The sequence below is a fragment of the Syngnathoides biaculeatus genome, chromosome 6 (genome assembly GCF_019802595.1).
Source record: "Syngnathoides biaculeatus isolate LvHL_M chromosome 6, ASM1980259v1, whole genome shotgun sequence".
Classification (NCBI taxonomy): domain Eukaryota; kingdom Metazoa; phylum Chordata; class Actinopteri; order Syngnathiformes; family Syngnathidae; genus Syngnathoides; species Syngnathoides biaculeatus.
The window spans coordinates 5,615,891-5,643,863 of record NC_084645.1 but is presented as its reverse complement, the minus strand read 5'-3'; the positions used below and the strand labels follow the sequence as shown (position 1 = coordinate 5,643,863).

The 27,973-nt window shown below is 40.7% G+C and overlaps 2 protein-coding genes across 7 annotated transcripts in view; one reads left to right on the top strand and one right to left on the bottom strand.

Annotated features, from left to right (window-relative positions):
• The first annotated feature begins 1,957 nt into the window (after positions 1 to 1,957).
• On the top strand, positions 1,958 to 8,164 carry tmem170a (transmembrane protein 170A). Its single transcript, XM_061823863.1, has 3 exons — positions 1,958 to 2,208; positions 6,972 to 7,142; positions 7,258 to 8,164. The coding sequence occupies exons 1-3, from the start codon at positions 2,097 to 2,099 to the stop codon at positions 7,386 to 7,388; spliced, it is 414 nt and encodes a 137-aa protein (XP_061679847.1). The 5' UTR covers positions 1,958 to 2,096; the 3' UTR covers positions 7,389 to 8,164.
• Positions 8,165 to 8,311: 147 nt separating this feature from the next.
• The window catches only part of bcar1 (BCAR1 scaffold protein, Cas family member), a 30,034-nt gene continuing 10,372 nt past the window's right edge, over positions 8,312 to 27,973 (bottom strand). For 5 of the 6 annotated variants that reach the window (XM_061823853.1, XM_061823858.1, XM_061823857.1 and 2 more), the window contains 6 exons: positions 26,589 to 27,257; positions 22,455 to 22,604; positions 19,275 to 19,655; positions 15,918 to 16,790; positions 14,778 to 14,858; positions 8,312 to 10,819 (listed from right to left, as the gene is read on the bottom strand). In XM_061823853.1, coding sequence (XP_061679837.1) covers positions 10,289 to 10,819; positions 14,778 to 14,858; positions 15,918 to 16,790; positions 19,275 to 19,655; positions 22,455 to 22,604; positions 26,589 to 27,257 — 2,685 coding nt within the window. In that variant the 3' untranslated portion in view covers positions 8,312 to 10,288. The remainder of the gene's footprint in view (positions 10,820 to 14,777; positions 14,859 to 15,917; positions 16,791 to 19,274; positions 19,656 to 22,454; positions 22,605 to 26,588; positions 27,258 to 27,973) is intronic. The other variant, XM_061823859.1, reaches the window with a different exon arrangement.

Genomic DNA, 27,973 nt, shown 5'->3' with positions numbered 1-27,973 from the left:
AGTTCATGTCTTTGTGGAATTATATTTGCATGACTGTAGTTACCCAAGCATGCTTTATAAACTCAAGATAACGGAATTTGCATTTTTCCTTGAACATCTAGAGTGACATTTTTACATTCAAAGATAGTATCAATAGCTCTAAATTGAAAACAAAGAAATCTGTTACATTTGGAAGGCATTTATTGCAATTCATGTACATTTGTACATATACTGTATATACACACGGGGTTTTGTTTCAAATACAGTGGGTGACTGTTACAAGTGGAAATAAAAACAATTTTCAGGGTACAGAACAGCCGACATGTTAGATGGAGAATGAGACAATAAAATTTTGAAGTACAATTGGTTTGTTTGTTTTCGCACTTACATAACATTGGGTACAGCACAGTTATATGGTCAAAACATTGTTATAAGGCCAGATTAAAATAATGTGTTCCGCTAAAATAGACTAAGAAAACTAGGGGCGGTAGGTGGGGATTTTTTTTTCTTTGTATTGACTACTTTTGAGGTCTACGGATTGGTGAGACATAGGATGTTATTGTTGCCTACAACGTGGAAAGGAATTGACCTGAGTCTGAAAATGGTGAATGGCATCCACATTGGCACCAGCTTCAAGGGCAGTATGAGTTGGTGTGTTTTTGTCTTTGCTGAAGTAAAGTCAATTTCACCGATTGTACAATACTCCACATCCTTTAAAGGTGTTGGCAGCTTCCAGTATGCTTTCTCTTGTGTGACAATCTTTGAGTCCCATATCGTGATGTTGGCTTCAACCCAAAACAGCAGTGATGCAACATGTGAACAAGCTTCTCCCAAGCCAGCCTTGCAGTTGCAATGTGCAGCAACAATTTTCGCACTTTGTTGAGCAATCACCCAATGCCAAAGTGGCTTTTCTTGTAATGCTTGGGAATGGAAAACCTGTAAAGATAATATTGGACTTTTTAACATACATGCATGTATTAAGTTTCCTCCACATTTAATTAATATTACTGAATATTTTCTCCTATCATTATTGTAGCAAATGAAAGTTTCACAAAACAATGTAGGCTAAAGAAATTCATATTTTATTCAAAAAAATTGTCTATTTGAAATATGATTTTGAAAATATATGTAGTACAAAGAGATGGAAACATAAAAAAATTATACTCTTTCCTGCATGGCGTTACTTAACTGTCAAATTATAAGTTGCAAATAATCATTAAATTGCTCCTGGCCTCACAAACATTGCATACATTTAAATTTACAACCATTAAATAACTGGATTTGTTAAAAAGCTGTAGTGGGAACATCTACATTGAACTAAGAAAAGTCACATTGTAATGAAATATAGATCATATGAAATGTAAACACTGACCTTTCCACTGACTAGGTGACATCCATTTCTGGCAACAGCTCCCACATTGCGAACCCAGCCACACACAAACTGATTCTATGCATCCATGCTCTTGTAAGCTTTAAGGTCATCCATGGTATAAACACTTGGAGTGAACATCAAATAGTTCACTTGTTATGATTCCTTTCGACAGCTGGCAGGGTGTCAACATGTTTACACTTGGCAGAAGAGCCTGTCATGCCTTGGTAGATCATGTAGACCAAATTCCAAGCGATGAAACAGTGACAAAAAGATATAAAAACAGATTGATTACACCAACAGGCACTTGAAATTCCCGGGGTTTGTCTTCCAATATGGCGGACAATTTATGCGCATGTTTGGCAAAGACGTAATGGGGAGCCCTCTATAGTGAAATCGTACCCAAACCAATGTTTCGTAATCTACTTCCGTACCATTCCATTTTGCCCTGACCGGAAGTTGAAACCGAAATACCGCGTGAAGGGGTTGTGCACGGATTAGTTTAATTTTACGTCATTGATACAACCGGTCTTCCTCCAACGAGTGGACGAAGTTTACGCAATTCACACCTCCAACACATGATGGCAGTAATTTTAACATAAACTTGCTTATGAACCACCATTAATGCGAAGAAACCCATGTACGGAAGCTGCCAATGAATCATAAAAAGGAGAGAAAACAATTCAAAATTTGGACTCTGTAGCACATTTTAAAAACATTTTCAGATTGTCGAAGTTCATTGTAAATTATGGAGCAATACAGGGATAGTGATATATTCCAGCAACTACTTGGTATGAACTTAGTGCCAAGAAAAAGTGGCACACACCGATACAACGACACGTCTCTTGCGGACTTCGCAGGTAAATCAATCGATTTTTTGTATGTGTCGAGATTAATTACCTAAAGCCTGTTGGGAAAATAAAATGTTTTTGATTGAGTTTCGTACACGTCAGTTTATTTTTCATAATCACTTTCTTTGCACCTGTTTACATTTTTTTCCAAACAAACATTCGTCGGGTTACTATTTCATATAATTTTTTGTTTTGCATCCAGGGTGTGTATCCCCCATGAGATGTTTCATTAAAGTCTTTTTTTCCCTTTTGGCTTGTCCCCTTAGGGGTCGCCACAGCGCAACACTACTTTTTCCATCAAAGATGTTTTATTAAAGTGCACTGACTAAATTAGTTCGAGTGTTAAAAATGACCGGCTGCACGCTTGGGTATATAAAATAAGTGTATGCAGAGATCTGCATACACTTATTTGATATGTCATTACATATACACACCCAGATATCCTTATAAACATCTGCATTAGACTTAGTCGCACTGACACAACTAACTTCATTGAGCGTCATGTTTAGCTTTTTCCATTTTCTAATGATTGCCTTTTTTCCCCAGCCGTGTGGAGTTGTACAATTTTATATCTGGTGTCTTTGGACAGCTCTTTGGTCTTGGCCATGTTACAAGTTTGAGTTTGATTGTATGTGGTGGACAGGTGTCTTTTATGCAGCTAACGACCTCAGACAGGCGCATCTGATTCAGGACAATACATGGAGTGGAGGTGGACTTTTAACGGCGGACTAACAGGTCCTTGAGGGTCAGAATTCTAGCCGATAGACAGGTGTTCAAATACTTATTTGCAGCTGTATCACACAAATAAATTGTTTCAAAAAATCATACATTATGATTTTTGGAGTTTTCTTTTTAGATGATCTCTCTCACAGTGGACATGCACCTACGATGAAAATTTCAGACGCCTCCATGATTTCTAAATGGGAGAAATTGCAAAATGGCAGGGTGTTCAAATACTTATTTTCTTCACTGTACATGTGTAGATTCAGTTGTCCAAGACAAGGGGAAGTGGGTTAGCAGTCCACTTATCGGTGAAAACATCAACTTTGGCATTAAATATGGGTCCTGTATGCCAAGTGTCTCATTTTTCCACGTACCTTCGTTTATTATCACTTGTAAATGTTTAACGGTATCAGAGAAAACTCTGGGCATCGTGCAATAAGACATTTTCATGTCTTCTCCAACCGATTTAGCATTGAGCAATGCTTTGTTAGACCGGATCGGTGACGTAGGTCCACGATCTCAATACAGTAACTTGAACAATTATCCTTGACTTCTATTTCAAAACCATCCATCCATTCATTAATATGATGTGTGTTTGTAATACTGTAGACCCCAGCATAGTTATGGTTCAGTGCGCATTGATGATTTTTTTTTGGGGTGGTGAGGGGCAGGGTGAAACCAACACCCAAAAGACTAATTAGTGGTTTATCTCTGCTTATTCAAGATTTTTGCGTATAAAGAAAAAGTCTCTGTGGAATTATAATAGGTGTAAATTATGCAGATTTTCACGATTTGCAGCTCAGTCCACTGGATTATAATGAGGTGATGAAAGATTTATGTGGTTTTACAGTTATAACAGCCCTCCGAGAGGAAACTATACCCACAATGTGGATCATGACAAAAAGGAGTTGTAAATCACACTGTGGTCTCGGTGCCTTTGACTGTGGAGACCTTTTACGTCATGCCATTGTTGGCTCAGGATAGCGCTGGCTGTTAAATAGCTAACCGTTGGCCAGTCTGTGTATTGAGTTATGATCTATATGTGTTTCGACAATGCCCACTTTGCATCATGTGACCTACACATTGCCCCGTGCAGCACCTCTGCGTAACTTGCTGCGCACGTAAAAAAAAAAAAAGTTGCTGCGCAGAGAAAGTCATGGTGATAAACTCTAGAAATTGGTCCATTATAGACGCATGCTGTTGAAGACACATCATTCCTCCCTGCTCAACATACTACGTTGCTGCCTCCTTAATCGATTTTGCAGCATATTTAATTAATTGTCCATGGTCCATTTGTTCAAGGAGACGCGATTCCATGGTGCCCATTGTTGTTGCTTTGTTCCTTGTTACAGTGTTGTTACGTTTGCGAAGGAGACATTCAGAACAACTAATCTTTTCAGTGAATCAACTGAACTGAATCAGTGTATGAAATGATTCCTTCTTTTTGCATGGGTGCCGCCTGCCGGCATGAAGCAAGCCTGGGAGCAAAAACGAAGCTGTTAAAGCGTTCTTTCATTCACTTCTGAATCGAATAGAATAGAATGCCATTTACTATCATTATACATCGCACAATGAGAGGAGAGCTTCTCCAATTTCAATGCATACATTGCAGTGAATGTCAGCCGTAACATTGTCGAGGTTGTTTTTCCTGAGAACTCTCAGGAAGTAGACATGCTGTTAAACCTTCTCGATGACCGCTGAGATAACTGTCCAGGAAAGGTCCTCAGAGATCAGGATTCCCAGGAACCTGAATGTGTGACTCTCTCCACACACTCTGATTGGTGCAGACTGGAGGGGATTCAGTTCTAATTCTCCTGAGGTCCACAATAATCTCCTCTGTTTTTGTAGTGTTCAATGCCAGATTGTTTTCTGAACACCAGGTTGTGAGCTTCTGGACTTCCTCTCTGTTGGCTGCCCTGTCTCCCCTTGGGATCAGCCTAACCACTGTTGTGTCGTCAGCCAATTTGAAGATGATGATATTATTAACTAGCACTCCCATTAATTAATCTCGCAAATTTACGCTCCCTTGCCAACAAAATGGCCGAACTTCTGCTTCTGATCAGGACCTCCAAAGACTTTGGACATTCTGCAGGCCTGTGCTTTACAGAGACTTGGCTCTGTGAACAGACCACGGATGCTGCCATTACACTACTGGGCTTTTAACCCCACCGTGCGGACCACATCCTGAAGCTAACACAGAAATTGAAAGATGGTGGAATTTGCTTTTACATCAATGAGAAATGGTGCATGGACGTTACACAGACAAGCACACATTGCAGCCTGGTTTTAGAGTCATTGTTTTTTAACTATAAGGTGTTTTATTCACCACGTGAGTTTGCATTTTTTATTCTAGTCGGTGTGTACATTCCACCTCAAGCGAGCATGAACGCCGCAGTGCTAACGGTCGCCAAGCAGGTAAATGAGATAAAAAAAACTCCCAGAGTCACCTCTCATTATCCTCCAAGATTTCAACACAACTAAACTTAATCACAAACTCCCTAAATATAAGCAGCACGTGTAATGCCCGACAAGGACAAATAACACCGTCCATAAAACTCCACTTCCATAAAAAACACGTATCGTGCTATTCCTCATGTACCTGTTGGCTCCTCTAATCACTGCCTGTTGTACTTAAAGGGGAAATCCACTGGTTTGCATTAACAATGTATCCAATTGGTCACGTAATATGTACTCTATTTTGACAATGTGATGTTAAATCCTCTCTCATTTAATTGTGTTTTGAGAAGATTTTTATCCAGAATTATGAATTTTCAGGGGCGCTGACATTTTCACGAGTTACATGACCGATGTGCGCGGATGTGACGTGTACTGTGCTGCAAAAAAGGCTCGATTACATGGGACACCATTTATGCCCAGCGCTGAGTTCTCAGATTTATCCTAATCTGATGAAGAAATAGCAGTATCAGTTGATCAGGAAGACTGAGGAATACACAGCCGTAAGCAGCTTGGCCGCTCGGTTGATCTCGAAAGCAGAGGAATACTTCCATACACACCCGTGAGCGGCCAGAGGAATACTTCATTACACAGCCTTGAGCAACGCCTCCGTTTTCCAGATCAACTGATACTGGTATTTCAATGTATGCGTGTGTGTGTGTATTGCATCTGTTTTCTTCCCATTTTCAATTAATGTGATTGACACTAGCAGCTGTGCCTATCTTTCAATTACCTTTTGGAAAGATTACACTTTGTTCTAACTTGGGTTGGTAGGCTTTATTAGTGAATTTCTACTCAACTGTTGGAGTAGGCACATTGTAGGTGTGTAAGTGTGAAATGGTTTAAACTTCAGATGTTTTTTAACACTTTTTTTTTTGTCCTGAACTGGCACTTATTGATTCATGAGTCTTCAGTACAGGACTGTGGAGAATTTTTTCCTGCAAAATCCCACAATATTTAGAATGAGCAGTGATGTTAAATTATAAATGTACAATTTAAAAATTGGTAAAACTGAAATTGCAAAAAGTGATCTTTGGTATGGTGAGGGAGGACGACATAATTTCTTTCCCCCAGTTCTGGACATAACACCTCATAGTGAAGACAAAAAAAAGTTATGATTTTTACAGCTCTAATAAAAGAATGCATTCAAGTACATGCACATATAAATACATGCAGGCGGTGGGGTTGACAAGTGCTTAGCACGTATGCCTCACAGTTCTGAGTACTGGGGTTCAAATAGCAGCCTCACCTTTATGGAGTTAGCATGTTCTCCTGGCACTTCGGTTTCCTCCCAGAGCCCAAAATACATGCATGACAAGTTAATTGAAGACTCTAAATTGCCCATAGGTGTGAATGTGAGTGTGTATGGTTGGTTGTTTAGATGTGCACTGCGATTGGCTGGCAACCAGTTCAGGGTTTACCCTGCTTCCTGCCTGAAGATAGCTGGGATAGGCTCCAGCACTCCCATGACCCTTCTGAGGAGAAGCGGCTCACACAATGGAAATATACTTGGTGTGTGTGTCTATATATATATATATATATATATATATATATATATATATATATATATATATAAAATTTGTTTTTTCTCACAGAAATGTGGTATGGAATTTTTCTATGGGCAGCAGTCTCCTCTCTGATCTTCCACCTGCCTGCATCTCTGCTATCGTTTGTTGCACTTAGGCAGCACAAAATGGCCCGATTGATGCCCATTGCCATCCTCTTAATGGGCATTGTTGGACCTGTAGGCGGAGGAGTCCTCACCAGTAGGTTGAGTTTGTTACTTTGTTTTGATTTCATGATCTTAATCAGTGGTTTATGTGCAAAGGTTTGAGCCAAAAAGATGACAATTAATGACATTTTCCTTTTTGTTTGTTGTAGGTGCAGCTATAGCAGGAGTTTACAAGGCTGCAGGGAAGAGGATGATCTCTCTCGAGGCTTTAGTTTTTGGCGTGGGACAGTCATTCTTGATCGTTGTTATTTCCTTCCTGCGAGTGCTTGCCACCCTTTAGTAGCACCAATACTATATGGCTGACCTCGTCACTAATCGCAACTTGCTTGGACAGATTGATATGCGAACGGCCTTGGATGTGATGTGGATTGACGAGTCCAAGGGTGGATTTGCTTCTGCTAAAACAATGTAGATAGAAAACTAAAATTAAAAAATATGTAGTGTAAGAGCTGTACTACATAATACTACTTTTGGCTACAATGTGGTCGATGCCAAGAATGAAGGCTGTAAGACTGTTTGCGTTACAACATCCACCAATCAGGAATGTTTGTATTTTACAAAATTGACATCACATTGAGCTATTCTAGGGTGATTTTTCTTTCAGTATACATTCTAAAGACTACTGTGAACCAAGTTTTATTCACAACCAACATTTATAAATGATAAAATAAGTGCATAAGTTCCTTGTATGTTGTAGGGGAAAACTGCTGGGTCACAGGTTACCTACTTTGCTTCGGTGGAGTTTCATCAAGGTGTAAAGATCAATATGATTTAGAAGTGTAACTTTTTAACCACTTTCCTGTATAATCTGAGAGTAGCAGGCTACCCTCTATCAGCAGAATTTAATCTTAGCAACATGTAGTGTCTTGATAGTGAAGCCAATTCCCTCAGGAATTGTTGAGATGTTAATTTTGGTTTCGTCATCAATAGGGTTTATTTTTTGTAACTCCTTGTGTTAAATATGCTTCACTACAATGTCGTCTTCAAAATGTCATGCAGGAGTTTTTTTTTTTATTTATATCCAAGTGGTTAATAAAGGAGACATGACCAATTTGACAGAGCTAAAGTTATTTCCAAAGACTGAAACGGGGGCGGAAAGCCACTAAAGGCCTCTTTATTCTCCCTCACTCACGCAGGCAACACCTGCATTGCATCACTGGACCTACATATTTCCCTGCGCTGCACCTCATGCATAACTTGCCATGCACCTGTCAATAAAAGTTGCTTGGCGGAGAAAGCTGCGGAGATCATCTCTCGTGATCCATTTTAGTCACGTTATGATGACCTACTCGCCATTGCTCTCTGCTCCACATACCATCCACACTGCCACCTTCTTGATCATTTCTTGGAGCGTCATTAAAACTAATCTTCTGGTCATTTCGATCCATTTGTTCAAGCAAATACTGTTCCCTGGTTACCATTGTTGTTGCTTTTCCCCCTTACTAATCATTGCCACATCCTGGTCCTTCACACTTGGCTCATCTACTTTTCCATCTCTCTCATTTTCTTCATTCATCATGCTTATGAGATGTTTTCTTCCTCAAAAAGAGCTTTAGTCTCAGAAGAGGCGTCAGAAAAATCTGAAAATCACTCTCGTTCATCTTCCATTGCATTCGGCGCAGCGTATTTTTAATGCCAGGGCTCCAGTGTGATGCCTGCACATGACGTCAGACAAATTCAGCCGCCAATGAGATGCGCATTGTGTCGAGTCAGACTTACGCAACTTTGAGCTTGGATACAACGCTACCAGCTCACTTTTGCTGACACTTTTGGTATTATCATCAAAGTGATTAATATTATTTGTAGTTCTGATAACAATATAAAATAAAGTTCTGTGTCACTGGCACTTTAAAGCCCAAGTGTCATCCCTATAAACATTCTAAAATAGATATTGTAATGAAAAATACATAACGTTATTCACTTCAATGTCTATACGAAAAAAATAAATATGAGTGGATAGCGCGTCATCCATGCGCAAAGTTGCAGAAGTGTCATTCGACATCCAAGTGGTCGCCATATTGACTATCTCCTGCCCGGGATGTCACCCGACATTCAACATTGAAAACACGCTGTGACCCCGACTGTGGGAGACGAACATGCCCCTTCTGACAGAAGCTCTTTTCAAAGAATAGAGCATCTCACAACCGGGTGAAGGTACTGGGGCAATTTTACCCTATTGTTTTGTTCTGTTTGACTGATTGACTCTGATCCTCAATAAAACTTAAATACCACGAAATACGAAGAAATCATAGAGGAAGTTCAAAAACTCCACAGTGACACAGTAAAACTATTCTGGCATAAAGGGGATGGAGAATCTCCATCCTGCTTGATCGAAGTCGAACACGACACACACAAAACAGTTACTGTCATTTGAAGTCATTACACAAAACTTAATTTCTGAATTTGTTCTCCTTTTTTTGGTATGTATGGATTACTTGGGCTATTCCCAATATCTAGTTAACTCTTCATGTGAATAGCACCTTCGCAAATATGTTTTAAGCGAAAAAATGGTTAAACGTGTCAAATACTGCATATGAAATCTCATAAAAACACCAATTAAAATTATAGACTTCACTGATCAATTGCTTTAAAGGAGCTCTGAGCTCATTCGCACACGTATAATGCAACATCAGGAGCATTGCAGTTTATGGTAAACTTGTTTCAATATCTTTCTCAAGCTCTCCACCTTCATCCATCTGCCTCATGGCATTCACTATGATTCGGTATGGCATCAGTGAAACTGCCCAACAACAACTCACAACCACTTATACGTACATTTATTTTTCTGCATGTTATTTATACATACTCATGATAGACGTTCTAAAACAGGACATTTTATATTTTGCATAGTGCATGATATTCATTTTCACTGTGAATCTATACATATACAAATTCTCTCTCTCTCTCTATACATATATATTCTCTCTCTGCCAATTTACCCGTTCATATCGATGTCTATCTGGTCAGGGCAAGGGCTTCTGTGAATTGCACTCCTGCATTTTAGACTCCTTATAGCGTCTCTCATGCTATATTATTTAAGAAACAAATATATTAATAATATTGTGCCAATGTTTTTCAGGTTTCCACCCCTGTACAACACTGCTTGGTTATCACTATGCATGCCAGCGAGGAATTCATCCTCTTGGCATCTCTTTTTGTCCTTTTATCCGATCTTTGAGTCTAGAGCATCAGCAGCTGTCCCAGCACAATTTTGAATTGCTGGGTACATCCTGCCAGCTCCCTAACTTTTTCACTCATTTCCCTGGCAGCTCCAGGTGATGGATATTGCAGCGCTGCTGTCTTTGTACTGATTACAATGTCTTTGAGTTTATTACAGAGGGTGTTGCTGCTCCGACCAACCTCTACTCTCACTTCAGGTGACTTGGCCTGACGGGATAGTGTGTCACCAATGAAAACTAGCTTGTGTGCGCTAAGGATGATAAGTTTGCTGTGAGCCACAAAGACCTTAGGCAGTTGATTGGAGTTGATGGCAGTAAAAAAGGCATCAATAGCGTTGTTGACAGTTGTGAAGTTCTGCACAGACTGCTCTAGGTAGAAAAGAAGAAGTTGCCGGTCAGCGTGGCACAGTTTCGAGGAGCCATTTTGAGTAGACTGATTGGCTTGTGATTGAATCAACGATGGAACCCAACCAGTCAAGTCATTGTTGATCGGTCGGCTCACTTCCTGCTCCAGTCGTTCAAACTGTTTGATCTGTTATAATAGGAGGGAAGAATGTATTAGTTAAACATTTTGAATAAAGTTTGTGAGAAATGCTAACAATACACAAGTAGCAAAAGTACAATGGATGACAGAACAGAGACTTCTTTCACCAAAACCGTATTAATATTCAGTGTCGTTGAACAGTATTTAGTTCCCCCTGAATAAATCGAATCATCTTTAGAAACTACTTTTCCATGATATTTACTTGGCTGGCTTTAGACTAGATATTAATATTGGTTTATATCAGGTGCCGTTGGTAAAGCTACACACTGGAAAAAAATGTTGCCAGCCAATCACAGGGCACATGGAGACAAACAATAGTCTCACTCACATTCCCACCTCGGGGAATTTAGAGTCTCCAAGTAATGTTGCAGGTTTTTGGGATGTGGGCGGAAACCGGAGTGCCCGGAGAAAACCCAAGTCAGAAGTCAAGTGGAAGTCGCGGGGCGTGAGCTGAGGAAGCAAGGGGAAGAAAATAGAACTACTGTTTCCCACTGCCATGCCCGCCTCAGAGTGCTTGCTACCTGGTGTCAGCCCTGGAGGTGGATTTGAAAAAACAAGAGGCAAGGGCAGTGAGGGGAATTAAAAAATAAGTATTTCTGCTGCTGTGATTCTTTTAATCACCTGAGCATTTCAGCACAAAGCGCCCAGCCTACTTTCAGGATCAGTTGTCCAGCCCTGAAGCTGGAAAGCGGCCAATACAAGAGGCACAGAGACAGATGCAAGCTACGTGCCATGCTTGAGAAAGAAGTCTGAGGTCCGAGCCACCGAAGATTTCCAGAGGGAGAAGCCAAACCTAATGAAGAGCTCTGGCCAAGAAGCACTGCTTCATAAAAGGGACACGAAACACTCAAAAGTAATTATCAAATACATTTTTAACTTGTTTGTTTGAGGTAGTGATGAATCTATCTCCAAGGGTTAATTTCCCTGTTACAGATGTCTTTTTTTTTAATACATTTGATGGTACAAACAGAGCTTTTCTGGCTGGCAACCAGTTCAGTGATCCTCACCTCTCGCCCGAAGATAGCTGAGATAGGCTTCAGCACACCCATGACATTAGTGAGGATAAGTGTACAGAAAATGGATGGTTGGATGAATTGCATATTTGGATATAATTAAAAGGTTGACAAATATTGTTTTAAATGTGAGTACCCGCTTCTTGCCAGAAGACAGATAGGTTTGGCTCCACCATACTAGCAACCTTGGTTAGGAGAAGTGGTATGGAAAATAAATGAATGAAGATTGCACATGCTAAATAATGTTTCTGCTTGAACACGTCCCACATGATGCAAAATGAACTGTGCAACAATTTTGCATATTGGGCAGGTGCAACGTTGCACTGCATCAGTACAGCTTCCACATGTTTGTGTATGCTATCAATTTGTTCACATTTTTGTACAGACAACCCATTATTACACTCTGCCCAAACTTAACCAGGAATTTCAAACTCATTATCGGGTCAATGTTTGTGCATTTTATGTTTTGTGGACGCAAACATCTAATTGAGTCACAGAGAATTATTACCTTCCAATTATATTACATACTCGTGTATGATTTTTTTCAATTAAAAAAACAACAACTGCAGAGTCAGGTTAGGAGTGATGACGGCTGTGGATAGCAAAAAATTCAGGGCTTTTAAAGAACAGTAATTTGCTTGCTAATGCTTGAACAGGTGTAATTGAGTTTGAGTTGCAATGTTTAAAGAGCAGCCTATGCTGATGTCAGTACTGCAGGAATTCATTTTATTAGAAAGTTCTGTTAGTGGATTTTAAAGACTAATTTATAAAATATCTCCTGATTGTAATTGAAGTTATTCATGAATTCCTTCCTTATGCTCATTCTGTTGGCTCTGTTGCAAAAGCAAATTATTCAGAATGAGGATCTTAACACACAAAATTAAGTTCTCTTCTGACAACGCGATAAAAAGTTATGTGTAGCCCTGTTAAAACACAAGGAGCTCTATTTTCGGAGACGGCACATTTATGGTGCAGCGCAAAATCTACCACATCCTGATTTTCATGCAGGCCCAGGGCTCGCTGTGCTATTGTCATTTTGGCAGACCTGTGTGCATCAAGATGGATTTTTCAGCGCAACAAGTGTGTGTCCTTTGATATGCGCCCAAGCACAGTTACAATAGCACAGAGTCTAAACTTATGCTTATGCTTGCTGGGAACACGTTTGAGTCTGGCACAGTAGTAGACCGCTGGGTCTAACATGCTTTCAGTGGATTTTATCGGGGAACAGGCAGACAGATATGCGAGCTGCATGAACACAGTTGTTGATGTTAGTTGTAATCCATTCATAAATATGTGAACAGGATGGATCAAACCCTCGAAATCATCTGCGAAATTTGTTGCTGCGGAGGTGCCAAAGTGGCTCTCTTGTCCTTTGCTCTGCCACTGAGTGCATTGGCCTCGTTGATAAACCTCAGATTCCTCTTTTCTTCTGCCTCCTCACACAGCCTGTCAGCCTTCTCAGTAAGCGTAGATATCTCAGTCTCTATTGTGGCTTTTTTGGCTTTGAGGCAGGAGAGATGAAAAGTGGGCAGCGATGCCAAATGTAGCCAGGTACAAAGTCTTCCTTTCCCCACAGTGGTAGTTTTTAGCAATGTCACTGTCTGGGAACATGACTGCAAACACTTTTGAATTATTTTCACAAGATTTGTAACTGTAATGGCTGCAGATCACTTTTAAAGTCCACACGATCTGTGCCTTTAACGAGTCCGTCTTCGTGTATTGAACTACGTTCATAAAGCCTGACTTCTGGCTGGTTGAAGTCGATGGCTGGACAACTGTAGGTGCGCATGCACTGCTAGTACCACTGTCTGAAGTTGATGCTTCACTATCTTGATATTTTAGAAACAGATTCATACCAACAGAAGATGAGAGAGTCTTCGCCAAATCAGTGTGTCTCCTGTTTTTCCGGTGCGACTCCAGCGCTTTGACGCCCATCTTATCAAGCTGGTAACTCTGCTTGCACAAATGGCAGTAAAACATGTGCCGATCTTTTGGCTCTCGACGAACCCAGCTCCCAAACTCCTTACTTTCAACCCAAGCTTCTTGAAAAATGCACTTCCCCGTGATACAAGTTGGATCGATGAAAGAACGGAAACAAACAATGGAATATCGACAAGATGGCGACTCGTTGTCAACACGGTGACTTCCGTTGACAATTTCCGGCTGTTTTGGACGCCAGACAGATCGCCATTTTTTTTTAAATAAAAGATTAATTTATTTTTTAGGGAGAATTTTGGCGGTAGAGGTCCTCCCTTTGATTTTTTTTAATTTAAGGACTTTTTAGCGGCTTGACCGGTTTTTGCTGATTTTAAGGACTTTTAGGAGCCCCTAAATGCACCTTCGAAAATTTAGGGGTTTTTAGGGACTTTTAGGGCCGCGTGCGAACCCTGACCTAGTTCCGTACCATCACCCAAATCTCCTCACCCAACTTTTTGCTGCAGTCACCATCAAAGTAAACTTAGCTTTTCAGTTCTACAACTGCTCAGTAGATTTTTTTTTAAAATCTTGACACATGTGCCACCCAAATACAAAGCTGTGTCGAAACAGTCCATCCATCCATTTTCTTAACTGCTTATCCTCACAAGCATCAGAGGAGTGCTGGAGCCTATCCCAGCTGTCAACAGGCAGAAGGCAGGGTACACCCTGAACTGATTGCCAGCCAGTCGCAGGGCACATCGAGACAAACGGGCACTCACAATCACACCTAGTGGCAAATTAGAGTGTCCAATTAATTTGCATGTTTTTGGGATGTGGGAGGAGACCGAAGTGCCCGGAGAAAATCCACGCAGGCAGGGAGACAAGTTGCAAACTCCAAACAGGCGGGTCCGGGATCAAACCTGGGACCTCAAAACGGTGAGGCCAATGCTTTCAGCTGCACACCGTGCCGCCTGTGGAAACAGTATTTTTGACAATTTTAAAGAGGTAACACACACCTGTTGCTGCTCCAATTGTGTCTTGTTTATGCTGCCTTTCTCCATCAGTTGTCTTTGGCTCTTCTCAAACTCTTCCTTACCCTGATTTAAAAAAAAAAAAAAAGACAAAGACCCCTTTTAATGGAAGTAGACAATTTCGTGGTCAAGCTTTTGAGTGTAGAATTTTCAACTTTGCATTAATGGTAGATTCAATGTTATGTTTATATTTGTATTTATATATATTCATATTTATATGTATATTTACAAAAGGTGCAAGACATTCAAGTTGACATTATGTAGTATGTTTTAGTAGTTTTTTTGCATAATAATTTTAGACTGGTTAATGCCTGCTTCCTCTTTTTGTCAATCAATATTCTTAAATATTTGTACAGTAAATATATAATATATATATATATGTTTTACTATTCTACATATTAGATTCCTATTAGAGTATATGTAACTGGGAAGTGTTTTATAAGATGACCAAATCGAAGTCCAACCAGTGCCATAGATTGTGGTGATGACTGAATGTTGTTTGAAATGTCAGTAATGACAAATAGTCTTCAATTAATAGGAATTATCTAATTTTAAAAAAAATATGGGCATTACCACATTAATATTTATTAATATTGTTGTTTTATGTCACAAAAGTATTTTCTGTCAAATGGCTGCAGGTTGTCGTATTCGAGGAGCCCCAACTACTGGTAACAAATTCCTTGTGTTTTTGACATACTTGGCCAATAAAAATTATTCTAATTCTTATCACTCACCAAACGCATCTCTTAATACTTGTGTCGGTCTAAGAATAATAATTTCACTTAAACATTGCCTACAACTTTAAAAAGTCTTATGAAAACCAAAATTTGAGCTGCGAACAAATTAACTCACTTTACATGTGTAAAGGAAATAAATGTTTTGTAAATTAGAAAAAATTGGAAATTTATTGTGATCATGTTCTTGGAAATGTATTGTGATCATTTTATCAGGGTTTTTCAAATAAATTGTAAATCCTCTTTGTTCTTTTTGAGTACATTTGATCAATATTACCTTTGTCAGTTTAAATTTATTTCTGTTACTATTGTGGAGTTTTCATTCTTGAATAGAAGGGAAACAATTAATTTGTCCACATGTCTAATTGTAATCCATTGATAATGTCTGCACCTGTAAATGCACATAGTCATAGTCCTCCATCCATCCTTCCTCAGTGGTCTCATAAGGTCTGTCATCAGCTCCCTCTTCCTCTGCAGCTGCAAACTTTGGTGGTGAGGGTAAGGGTCTTGACTGAATGTTTATCCTCTCTCCTGCATGATAGCTCCCACCTTCTGGTCCTGTCACGTGACAGCTAATCCTTCCTGGTAATGGAGGAAGCGGTAGCTGTTGCTGGGGACTCCGTTTGAAGAGCAGTGAGCCATTTCCGTGGAGAAAGGAAGAAAGCTGTTTTGTGTCATCAGGGATTCCACGGACTGTCATTATTAGTTGATCTAAGACATCTCCTGGTTGCAGTTTGGCGAGTTCTGTATGTAACCGAGAAATGGCATCTAAACTCTGAGTCTGCTTAATCAAACTCTGAAAGACCTCCTCCATTTTGCCCACCTGTCGGCCCAATTTGGTCTGTAGGGAATGGTCTGTGGCCTGGCCAGCATTTGCTACAGCACCCCGTGAAAATTCTAGAAAGTCTCGGAGAGTAACACAAACCCGATCACCAGCCTGGCAAATGGCTGGAAGATTCCCCACCAAGTTATCTGGGCTTCGCCAGTTGTTTGTGATGAATGACATCATTACAGAGACACTCAACTCCACAGCTTGTTGAAGGCGGGCAAGTCGCTCCATGGCTGCGTCCAGGTCTAAAAGAAGGGGTTTACCAGTAAATAAGCTTGCCGCAGGTGAATGTGAGAAAAAGTCATTGTCAGTGACAGGGAGCACATCCAAGCATGAAGCGGAGTTGTTGCTAAGCGTGCTCCCTGTGCTTGAGGCAGAGAGTCGCTTGAATGCCCACTGGAGCTCCTCACTTGGGAACTGGGCGTCACGGACAACCTGTGAAACACATTGCTTGGTTTTAGTGTCTTTACTCAAACAATGACTTCATTCAATATATTGATCAGCGCAATGACCACTACAAAAATTAGGAATGTGTAATCTCAGAAGGGTAGATCCAGCAACTGTTGAGCGACGATATCTAGTAAAGGAATTTTTCACACGAAAAGGCACCATTGACAGTACTGAAGAATTAGTGGAATCATACAGTCTCAATTTAAAATTAGCACAATAAATAAGATAAGCATGAAAAAACTGCTTTTGAGAATTAGAGTTAGTACTGCGGGAAATAGATGCTAGAATTGTTTTTATTATTTTGTAGCATGAGAATTTTCTAAAAGCTCAGTTGTTAAGCATTTAAAAACAGCATTTGCTTGTCGAATTGTGGACATGGAGCTGCCAGGGGGTGGGGAGGCGTTAGCGTTTTGATGGGTGATGATGCTCCCAAACCGTTTTAAGGTTAATGTTATGTTGCTTCCTCTATTTAAAATACAGAATTAGCTTTTTGTGCGCTGCATTGTCTGTGCTTTCATCCTGGATCAGCCTGTGCCAAGGTGGAATTTAAAATTACATACCATCTCATCCTGCACTTTCTCCTTTGGGTTCAGACCAGACCTTTCCCACTCGGAAAAGAGAAAATCTCATCCATTGTAAAACACATTGATAGGCTGTGTAAGTCCTGTAATATTTCTAATTATGAGTGTACATCTTTAAGAGGGGGGCGGAGCAGCGATCGTTGTGAGAGAAACTTCCGTGTGCTGCCTAAAAAAAAAAATAGTGGCTTCTTTTCATTTTTTACAGTATGTATGTGAATTGTGCCATTGAATGTAACAACTAGTTATCCCTCACTCATTGAATCACATTCCAAAATCCCTGAACGGTTGTATGTTATACTTTCAATTTGCATTGGACAGTGATGAAAGTCCTCCGGATTATCCCGTAATTCCGGATTTTCAAGTTTTCACGAAAATTCCTCCAGAAAATTTAGGAAAAATTGCCTAAAATTAATCCAGATATTAGTTGACAACATTGAACGAACAGGCGTTTGAGTTTGTTGTTTTGCTTTCACGAGCGTAGCCATGTTGAGGCACTAACACGAGTAAGAGTAATGGCCCTCCCCTCGCATTCTCTCAAAACGTCACTTATTTTGTGTAGTCTTGACCTTAATTTACGTGTTTATTTCATAAACGTTAACTAAACAAGACTGCTCAAAAACAACCGGTATTCACCCGGAAACAGGAAATGCAAGTTAACTGAGCATGTATGGAAATTAGGCCAAAAGTGTATGTTCAGAGCTGTTTCATGTAGTGTGACCGCATTTACATCATGAGCCATGTCTAAGGAAATTCAGTTACACCAGGGGTTCTCATTGCGTCGATCGCGAAGATGTGTGACAGCATGCCCCAAAAAGAAGAAAAAAAAAAAAAGACGGTAGACTATCATTCACCTCGTCGTTTGATTCAGGTGTGGCAAATACGTCAAGCGCATGAACATGAAGGCATGTTCTAGCAAGCCAGCCTCCTATTTACGGCGATGCATGGTCCCCCCCACAACAACACATCACGATTGCCGACAGGAATGTTTGTTACAATGTATCGCTAGCTTGTTGCCACGTACGCCGATTACGTTGAACTAAACTTTCAGCATCTTCAAAACATTGCGGGTATAGACTGTTCATGTTTATTACTTGGCAGGCCAGTGCATTTAACTTTTCTTCAGATAAAGTTTGTCAGATCAAGAACTTTTATTGATGAAAATTTTTAAATACCGTTTTATATCATGTTCTACTAATATCAGATGAAATTGGAAATTATCATTTCTGAGTTAGAAATTTTAGTTTTCTATTTTAGTTATGTATTTGTTTATCCTATTTTTAATTTATAGTTATGTTATATTAATCCAGTAAGTTATTTTAAGGCCATCCCTAATCACACCCACAACTTTCATCTGCAGGCATAACTGACCACACCCGTACATTTTTCAAATGTGAGTGACTGTGTGTATGTATATGTATATATATATATATATATATATATATATATATATATATATATATATAATATATATATATATATATTACTACATCTATATCTAAGATAGTGAGCCCCCAGGCCCCCCTAGCAGGACTTCACACCTTCAGTGCTCACATTTATATTTTCACAAAAGTCCACTTTCATCTCAAATTAGATTTTTTTTTTATAGGCTACCTTGGCATGCAAAGCAACACAAAACAACATTTATCTTAAATCTAAAATCACTTATGACAGGATGTCAGCAATTCTGCTCTGTAGTAAGTTTGGACATAATTTAGCTCAGACTGATCTTGTTGGATGAGGGGGCACTCATTTTACCTCTGTGAGGAGGTTCACGAATCAACGATGTACCCCATAAACCTCGACCTTGGTAAGCCCGACTTGGTTCTAGCCGACGTTGAAGGGATAAGCATGAGAAAATGACTGACAGATTAAAAATCCTATCTCCTACCTGTGGAGGAACATCGTAGATATTTGTGCATTCGCTCCCTCCTCGCTCCTCGAGCTCTCTCGGGATGTCATATACACCCATGGTAGGTGGACCTCCATGGTGCACGCTAGCTGGAAAGTTGTATATGTCCTGATCTGACAAGCTAAGTTTATCTCTTTGTCCAAGTTTTTGGGTTAATGTAGGGGGCGGGACATCGTACACATCCTCAGGCAATGGATTCTGTTTGCAGTCTTCGTTCAGACTACTTAACATGCACTGGTCAGAAGGAGTGGAGGCTTGGGGTTTCTTTTTCGTTAAATGGGATGGCACATCATAGGTTTCTTCTTTTCTTAGATGCGTGCCAGGTACATCTTTACTTACGGTGGGTGGGAAATCATAAACCTGAAAAGAGAGAAATATTTGTACTGTGTGACAAAATATTCCATTCATCATTGTCAATTAGTCATTTACAGGGTGTCCACAAAAACTCTTCCTAATTTAACAAAATTATGCTGTCTGAACAAATTCAGTTGACATTTATGAATACTGTCCAAATAATCAATCACAAAAACATTTAAATCTGTTTTCCAATTGGATATAATCTATTTTCTAATTAATTGGATGTTTTCACAACTGGCTGTTAGAGGTGTTGTCTTTCCAGAGGGGTACACAGCGAGTGTCAGAAATTGTATGAAATCATGTAGCCGTAGCGATGGACAAAAACATGTTTTTTTAAAGAAAAACTGTTGCATGTAATATTAGTTAGAAATGATCCAGACACCCCGTATTAATTACATATTTCCCTTGTTACCCTCTGTAAGGAACAAACAATTTTCGCAGCAACACATTATACAAAGACATAATTTGACATAATCATCATCAAAAATGTTTATCTGGTGGCTTATGGTGTACACTCGCCTGTCTTCTGTAAAAGCAGTGTGGGTTTAGTTCTCACTCTGACAATGTGAATGGCTGTCTATATACACTATCGATCCTGTGACTGACTGGTAACCATTTCAGGGGGTAGTTTACGATTTGCCCTAAGTCACTTGGAATAAACTCCAGCTCAGCACTACTGCAGAAGTTGGAGGAGTGGAGTGGAGGGTCAGCTTGTCAGTGTATGAATTTGATCATCCCAGAAGGAAACCTCTTGAATGTGGTGACAACAAGCAAGCTGCTTAGGACATAAATTACTGGAACCCGTTGCCATAGTCTGATGAAACAAAGATTTGGTTTTTATTTTTATTTGGTTCAAGTGGTGTCAAGCATGTGTGACGACTACCAGGTGAAGACTCCAAATACAAGTGTGTCTTGTCTACAGTCAACTATGGTGGTGGGAGTGTCAGTCTAGGGTTCCATTAGTGCGACAATGGGGAGCTACATTTACTGTGGGGACCCTGAAAACCCACAAGTACTGTGAAACACTGAAGCAAAGCTCGAGCCCCTCCTTGAGGGAAACTGGTCACAGGAATGTTCCTTCCAAGACAATCACTGCTCTGCTATTTCAGAAAAGTAAGGGTAGAGGAGTAAAAGGTCTGTAACATCCCACCAGCTCTGTGATGTTTTCATCACATCATCCAAGTGGAAGAGAATTCTAATGCCAACCTGTTAAGCTCTGGTTTACTCCATAACGTAGAGGGAAGAAGGCAGCAGGAGAAAATAAAGGTGGTCACAAAAAATATTGACGCTCTGGGAATGTCCATCTATTTTCTTTGCCACTCATCCTCACAAGGGTCATGGGAGTGCCAGAGCCTATCCCAGCTGCCAACGGGCAGGAGGCAGGGTACACCCTGAACTACAAGGGTACACCCTGAACTAGTTGCCAGCCAATTGCAGGGCCTCTGGGAACAATTTAACTTGGGGGTGAACTCACTCATTATGCCACCAGTACAGACATTAAAAGCTGTGTTCATTAATTGGACACTCTAAATTGCGCTTACAGTGAAGAAAATAACTATTTGAATACCCTGCTATATTGCAAGTTCTCCCACTTAGAAATCATGGAGGGGTCTGACATTTTCATCATAGATGCATGTCCACTGTAAGAGAGATAATAAAAAAATTATAATACAGAAATCACAATGTATGATTTTTTTTAAACAATTTATGTGAAAGAGCTGCAAATAAGTATTTGAACACAATGTTAATATTTGGTATAGGAACATTTGTTTGTACCTTTGTTTGCAATCACAGAGGTCAAACATTTCCTGTAGTTGTTGACCAGGTTTGCACACACTGCAGGAGGGATTTTGGCCCACTCCTCCACACAGATCTTCTCTAGATCAGACAGGTTTCTGGGCTGTCGCTGAGAAACACGGAGTTTCAGCTCCCTCCAAACTTTTTCTATTGGGTTTAGGTCTGGAGACTTGATATGCTTCTTACGGAGCCACTCCTTGGTTTTCTTGGGTGTGTGCTTCGGGTCATTGTCATGTTGAAAGACCCAGCCACAACGACTTGGAGGAAAACGAATGATGTGTTCCATCTCAAGATCACAATCCCGACTCTGAAGCATGGGGGTGGTAGCATCATGCTTTGGGGGTGTTTTTCTGCACATGGGACAGGATGACTGCATTTTATTAAGGAGAGGATGACTGCGGCCATGTATTGACATTTTGGGGAACAAGCTCTTTTCCTCAGTCAGAGCACTGACGATGGGCCTTGGCTGGGTCTTTCAACATGACAATGACCCGAATATTAACATTGGTTTTCTCAGGTGTTCAAATACTTATTTGAAGCTGTATCACATATATATATACACCGTTTAAAAAAAATCATACATTGTGATTTCTGGATTTTTCTTTTTGGATTATCTTTATCACAGTGGACATGCCCTTATGATGAAAATTTCAGACCGCTCCTTGATTTCTAAGTGGGAGTACTTACAATATAGCAGGGTGTTCAAATACATTTTTGCTTCACTGTCCATGCATAAACATGTAAATAAAAACAAAAGTAATAAAAAGGTAGAAATGAACAGATTTCTACTTTGAATCCTGACATTGCTGGTGGACGTTCTGAGCTGAATGGAAGGTACCCTTGGGAAAAAATGGGGGAAGAATCTGGGTATCACAGGCACTATGGGAAAGAGGGCAATAAAGTTTTGACTGAGGAAGCAGAGCAGATTAGCCAGAGAGGAAAGGGCCACCACTGGTACTGCACTAAGCAGTACCAAATTGTGTTTCAGTTTAAGTTAATACTGACCTGGGTGTTGTATTTTTCACGGGTAGGAGGCACATCATATATGTCCTGCTGGGTTAAAAGTTGATGTCTGGGTGGACCATCACACTTATCATGATCCTTCTTAATTGTGTCATAGGCACAGACTGGGCCCACATGAGTTACTGCAACACCCTAAAGAAAATAGAAGAGTCAAAGCAATCACAAACTACTGATGACAAAGGCTTTATCATCATAATAATAATAGTGTGTGATGGTATATCTACCCATTTTCTGCACCTCTTATCCTCCCTTGGACCGAGAAAGAACTGGAGCCTAGCCCACCTGACTTTTGGGCAAGAGCCAGTGTACACCCTGAACTGGTTTCCAGCCAATCGCTGGGCACATATAGACAAATATGTACCTACGTACAGTGCCATCAAAAAGTATTCGCTCCCTTCCTGTGTGACGTACCAACCTGCTTCAACACTCCACCATCATATCGGTGTGACGGTCTGAGCGCTCCCTGTGTTGAAAAGTCTTCTTGTGATTAATGCGCATGCATTACTAACAGGGGAACTCTGGGTACGTAGCAGACTCTAACTGGGAAATCCCTGGGTCTCATAGTTCCCCTTCTTTTACATAGAGGGAGCCAACATACGTTATATCCAAACCCTAACCTAGCCTTAAAACAAAAGTTGATAAAAAGATGTACACATCTGTACGTTTGCATATATCTTATGTGATATATTATACTATAGGCACTGTATTCTCTGTGGTTTCATCCTGGTTCAGGGTGTGCCAAGGTGGAATTTTAAAATTACACACCATCTCATCCTGCACTTTGTACTTACGCTGGTTTCAGACCAGACTTTTCCCACTCGAAGAGAGAAAATCTAGTCCAGTTTAACCACTTTTTCTTCAATTATCCTAACCCTAACCCTAACCTTACCCCTAACTCCGACAGTCAATGCATCTTAAAACAACAGCATTTCTTTTTTAACTTTCTCCATTAATATCAAAAGTAAACATGGGCAGCATGTCTACTTCATCTTTGCTCTACGTTTCCCAGACTGTGTTGCGAACTAAAGCAGCGGTGGTGGACGCTGTCATTATAAAACACATTGATGGGCTGCGTAAGTACTGTAACATTTGTAATTATGAGTGTACGTCTTTAAGAGCAGTGATGGGGGGGGGGGTTTAAGGTAAACTAGGAAAAAGAAAGTGTGGGAGAGCATCAGTCGTTGTTAGAGAAAGTTCCGTGTGTTGCCTAAAAGAAACCAGTGGCTTTTTTTTTTTTTTTTTTACAGTACGTATGTGACTTGTGCCATTGGATGTAACAACCAGTCATCCTTCACTCATTAAATCACATTGCAAAATCCCACAAACTGAACGGCTGTATGTTATACTTTCAATTTACATTGGATTTTTTTGCGCGCAACCCAGAATATCTGCGAAGAGACTGCATCAGCGGTGCACAATTACGCACGCGCGCACTGAAGAGAGAACACTGGCTGACGTTTTTTTTTGTTTTGGTTTGGTTTTTTTTGTTGGCACAGCGTCCTACGATCAACCAAGACTGCCTCGCGATCGATTGACGCATTGGGCACCCCTGCTCTAAATCATCAATATTATAGTCTATGTTCTCAAAAGAGACAACAAGACTGCCACCAATTGAGCTTTCCATGTGAAAATATTCTCAATTTGTGTGTGTTTGAATCAATTCAAAACTGCCTCACATTTGTCTCAAAAATAAATGCGGAGGACCACTTATCCACAAATACACCAATAAAAATTTACAACCATAAGTGGAGATCATTACAAATCATAAGTCATGATAAATTCAAGCAGCACGGTGGAGCAGCTGTAAAGTGTTGGCCTCACAGTTCTGAGGTTGAGGGTTCGATCACGGCCCCGCCTGTGTGGAGTTTAAAAGTTCTCCCCGTGCCACATCCCAAAAACATGCAAAATTAATTGGACACTCTAAATTGCCCCTAGGTGTGATTGTGAGTGCAACTTGTCTATCTCCATGTGCCCTGCGATTGACTGGCAACGAATTCAGGGTGTACCCTGTCTCCTGCCCGTTGACAGCTGGGATAGGCTCCAGTACTTCCACGACCCTTGTGAGGATAAGTGTCTAAGAAAATGGGTGGATGGATGGAAAATTCACACCTAACATTAAAAAAAGTGTAAATCGTGGATAAAGAGTTATTGGAAATTTGGAAAAACAGGTTTCTAAATTACGTAAATATTTGTAGATTTGAAAATCATGTAAATGTATATGCAGGAAGCAAGTATTTGAACACCCTGCTATATTGCAAGTTCTCCCAATTAGAAATCATGAAGGGCTCTGAAATTTTCATCGTAGGTGCATGTCCACTGTAAGAGAGATAATATACAAAGAAAAATCCAGAAATCACAATGTATGATTTTTTTAATGATTTATTTGAGTGATACAGGTGCAAATAAGTATTTGAACACCTGAGAAAAACAATGTTAATATTTAGTACAGTAGCCTCTGTTTGCAATTACAGAGGTCAAACGTTTCCTGTAGTTGTTCACCAGGTTTGAACACAGCAGGAGCGATTTTTGCCCACTCCTCCGTGCAGATCTTCTCTAGATCAGACAGGTTTCTGGACTGTCGCTGAGAAACACAATTCATGTTGTCATGTTGAAAGACCCAGCCATAACCCACCTTCAATGCTCTAACTGAGGGAAAGAGGTTGTTCCCCAAAATCTCACAATACATGGCCGCGGTCATCCTCTCCTTAATACAGTGCAGTCGTACTGTCCCATGTGCAGAAAAACTCCCCCAAAGCACGATGCTACCACTCCAATGCTTCACAGTAGGGATGGTGTTCTTGGGATGGAAATCATCATTCCTCTTCCTCCAAACATGCTGAGTGTAATTATGACCAAAAAGTTCCATTTTGGTCTCATTTGACCACAAACCTTTCTCTCATGACTCCTTTGTATCATCCAAATAATTCCAAGGATCAATGAGACCCCACGAGGTGATATCTTGCATGGGGCTCCACTCCGATTGAGATAGAGCATCATGTTTGGCTTATTCCTATTTCTAATGATTGCTCCAACAGTGGACTTTTTTTCACCAAGCTACTTGGCAATTTCTCCATAGCCCTTTCCAGCCGTGTGTACAATTTTGTCTCTGGTGTCTTTGGACAGCTCCCTGGTCTTGGCCATGTTACAAGTTTGAGTTTTACTGATTGTATGGGGTGGGGTGTCTTTATGCAGCTAACGACCTCACACAGGTACATCTGATTCAGAATAATACACGGAGTGGAGGTGGACTTTTAAAGGCGGTCTAACAGGTCTTTGAGGGTCAGAATTGTAGCTGACGGATAGGTGTTGAAATACTTATTTGCAGCTGTATCACACAAATCATTAAAAAAAATCTTACATTATGATTTTAGGATTTTTCTTTTTAGATTATCTCTCACAGTGGACATGCACCTACAATGAAATTTCAGACCACCTCCATGATTTCTAAGTGGGAGAACTTGCAATATAGTAGGGTGTTCAAATACTTATTTTCTTCCCTATAATTGTGGGATATATTTGTGTAAATAATCTTGAAACAAATCTTTTGAGACACATCTAATGATGGTGATGGCAAATCTCTTCAACAGTACTGACCACACAATTCTCTTTTGTGGTGAGACTACCTCCGGGTTTCCTGACATTTTTTTCACATATCTTCTTCTTCTTCTTTTCCTTTCGGCTTGTCCCGTTAGGGGTCGCCACAGCGTGTCATCTTAGCCTATCTCTTGCACCTTCCTCTCTAACCCCAACTGCCCTCATGTCTTCCCTCACCACATCCATAAACCTTCTCTTTGGTCTTCCTCTCGCTCTTTTGCCTGGGAGCTCCATCCTCAGCACCTTCCACCAATACACTCACTCTCTCGCCTCTGAACATGTCCAAACCATCAAAGTCTGCTCTCTCGAATCTTGTTTCAAAACATCCAACTTTGCCTGTCCCTCTAATGAGCTCATTTCTAATCCTATCCAACCTGCTCACTCCGAGCGAGAACCTCAGCATTTTTTTTCATATATCAAAAGTTTTAATTTTTTTTCCATACTCTTCCATTGCCTCCTGTACCTGGGTCCATCTGTCTCCACTTTACCGCACCCAACGTGCTTGTACAGTGCCTTGCTTACCTTACTAAGTGTCTTGCTTTCCTCCCAGGTGCTCTTTTCCAGAGAGGAGGGCACCTGGTACACATCCTTTCCGACAAAGGAGGCAGCCTGAGGATTTTTGTGGTTGAGCCCTAGACTCAATGAAGGTGGCACCTGGTAGACATCTTGGCCAGAACTCTCCCACTGACTTTGTGCTAGCGCTGGGGCCCTAATAGTGAGTTCTGATTTGACATTAAGAGGTGGTCCACTTGGACAGGAGGGAACGTGGTACAGAATTTGGGGGTTTGGCTTGGGGACATTCAAAGGCGGAATCATGTAGACAGAATCAGATTTGGGCTGTGCAGGATTTGGTGTGGAGTAAATTGAGGGGATCCCTGTGTACTGAGTTGATGAAGGTCGAGTGCATTCACTCTGTGTGTGGGGAGATGGCTGCATCTGGGAAGTGGGACACGACGAAGCTGGAACTATCATGGAAGGACTTCCATGTTCTTGGTGTTTATCATACATGCCAACAAGGACCTTAAGACGGTTCCCGGGGACAATGCCTTGGCGACCATGAAGTGAACAGAGCCACCAGCCATCAAGCCCTTGTGTGTCGCGTTCCAACACGGTCAGGATGTCCCCCTTACGGAAGGATAGTTCATCTGGAGACTCAGCAGCGTTGTCATACAGAGCTTTTGCCAGCACATTCTGCAATAGATGAAAAAAAGAAATAGAAACATTTAAAATTGATTAGTTTTAATTTACTGTTGAATGAACCATTACATTTTTCTTCAACATAAAGGATTACTTTCTTTTACCAATATGAAGTAGACTCGCCAATTTTAAAGACTATTGTATCTATGATGTTCTAAATTAAGTGTGGGTCAAGTTAGACTAGTAGATACTCATAGAGTTAACCAATTAATTGCATACCAAATAATAACATCCATCCATCTTCTACAGGTTATCTTAGGTCTGGTCGCAGGGGTAGTAGCTATAGACACCCAGACTTCCCTTTCCCAGCCATACTTCATCGAGCTCTTGCGGCGGGATCCCGAGACATTCCCAGGGCCGCCGAGAGACATAGTCTCTCCATCGTGTCCTGGGTCATCCCCGGGGTGTCTTTTCAGTGGGACTTGCCCGAAACACCTCACCAGGGAGGTGTCCAGGAGGTATCAGATGCCGCAGCCACCTCATTTGGCTCCTCAATGCAGAGCACAGGCTCTACACTGAGCCACTCCCAGATGACTGAGCTTCTCACCCTATCACTAAGGAAGAGCCCGGACACCCTGCAGAGGAAACTCATTTCGGCTGCCTGTATCTGGGTTCTTGTTCTTTCGGTCATGACCCAACGCTCATGACCATAGGTGAGGTTAGGAACATAGATCCAGAAGTAAATTGAGAGCTTCGCCTTTCGACTCTCT